General features: G+C 37.4%; 1 protein-coding gene across 1 annotated transcript; it reads right to left on the bottom strand.

Moving 5' to 3' along the window:
* Positions 1 to 369: 369 nt before the first annotated feature.
* On the bottom strand, positions 370 to 786 carry LOC138908921 (uncharacterized). The gene has a single exon (XM_070199683.1). The coding sequence runs from the start codon at positions 784 to 786 to the stop codon at positions 370 to 372; it is 417 nt and encodes a 138-aa protein (XP_070055784.1).
* Between the last annotated feature and the right edge of the window lie 952 nt (positions 787 to 1,738).

The raw sequence follows: 1,738 nt of genomic DNA, 5'->3' as shown, positions 1-1,738 counted from the left end.
TTATGACATTTAGTCCACCTGAAGTTTGGGGCATAAAATCATTTTTCTAGGATACCAGTGCTTTTTTTGTAATGGATGCCTCACTAGTCCACAAGAATGATCTGCACACTGTTTCAATCATCTTCATAACCTTTTTGGGAAGGATAAATATTTGTGCCCAATAGGTGTCAATACCAAACATCACTGAGTTGTTAAGTTGTAATCCGCCAGAGTAAAAAAGCAGCCTTGTAGACCAACAACTGATTCTTGCTGTGATCTTCTCAATTAGGGGTAGGCATTGATGAACAATTAACTTTTTAGAGGACAATGGAACTCCCAGATATATGATAGGAAGAGTACCTTTTTCAAACCCAGCAGATTCAAGATAGCTTATTTTTCATGTGCATCAACCCCAGCCAGATAGATAGAGCTTTTATCAATTTTTGCTTGTAGCCCAAAAGCTGTAGAAAATCTTTGAAAGACCCCTTGAAGAAGTATTATGGATTCAATGTCTGCTCTACAGAACATAAGTAAATCATCAGCAAAACAAATATGGATTATGCCTAGTTTCCTGCATCTTAGGTGGAAATTGAAGTCTCCATTCTCTACCAGTTGCATCACTTCTCTTTCCAGGTACTCCATAGTAATGACATAGAGGTAGGGAGACATGGGATCCCCTTGTCTGATCCTTCTTTTTCCTTGGAATTGTTTTGTAAGACCTCCACTCATTGAGGAATATGAGATAGTTGTAACACATTCCATAATCCATTCAATGAATTTGAAAGGGAACCCATGATCACTAAGCATTATTCTCAAAACCTCCGATCTATAGTATCGTAGGCCATTCTTAAATATACTTTCATAACACATCTAGGAGATACACCCTTTCTGTTGTACCCTTTGAATAACTCATGGTTGAAAAGTATGTTGTTAATGATACTTCTTCCTTCTATAAAAGAAGACTGTGAGTGCCTTATTAGATTGCCAATCACCATCTTGATTCTCAATTGTAAAACCTTGGCAATAATATTGTACAAGGTAGTACAACAAGCAATAGGTCTATAATCTTTGACCTGAGATGGTGAGCTAAATTTAGGTATCAGTGTAATAGCTGTGCAATTCACCTTTCTCAGAAGTTTCCCTGTTTTAAAGAAGCTTTGTACTGCAGCATAAACCTCCTTCTTCATTAGGTCCCAGTTCTTAGTGAAAAACTCTATAGGATATCTATTAATCCCTGAAGCTTTGTCTGCTGGCATGCCTTTGATGGCTATGTCCATCTCTTCTGTTGTCACAGGCTGTACCAATGTAGTTTTCTGATCCATATTCAAGCATGGTCCCTTATTGATAACTTCTGAATTTGGACATATAATATCCCACTGTAGTTTCCCATTGGCCTTGTGAAGAATATAAGTGTAGGGTCGGTGAGCTTGAGACCTGTGTCTGTATATACAGATGTGATTGGGTTTTTGCTTTGTCTGATCTTTCATTATGCATGAAAGTACTTGGAGTTAGTGTCACCACATATAATCCAACTTGCCGTGGATTTCTGTGTGAGAACTTGTTCTTTAATGTTACTCAATTTGTCAATCTGAGCAACCAGTTCCTTCTTCTGGTCAAATAAGCTTTGGTAAAAAGGTTGAATGAGTATGATAGTTTGTACAACCTCTAGTTTTTGCCTAGTTTGATTCAGTATTTGTGCATACAAAGCCATATACTGATTTAGGTCCTTTAGCTCATGCTTCAAGTCCTACAAATTTCT

The sequence above is a fragment of the Nicotiana tomentosiformis genome, chromosome 1 (assembly GCF_000390325.3).
Source record: "Nicotiana tomentosiformis chromosome 1, ASM39032v3, whole genome shotgun sequence".
NCBI lineage: Eukaryota > Viridiplantae > Streptophyta > Magnoliopsida > Solanales > Solanaceae > Nicotiana > Nicotiana tomentosiformis.
This window is presented reverse-complemented; position numbering and strand designations above follow the sequence as displayed.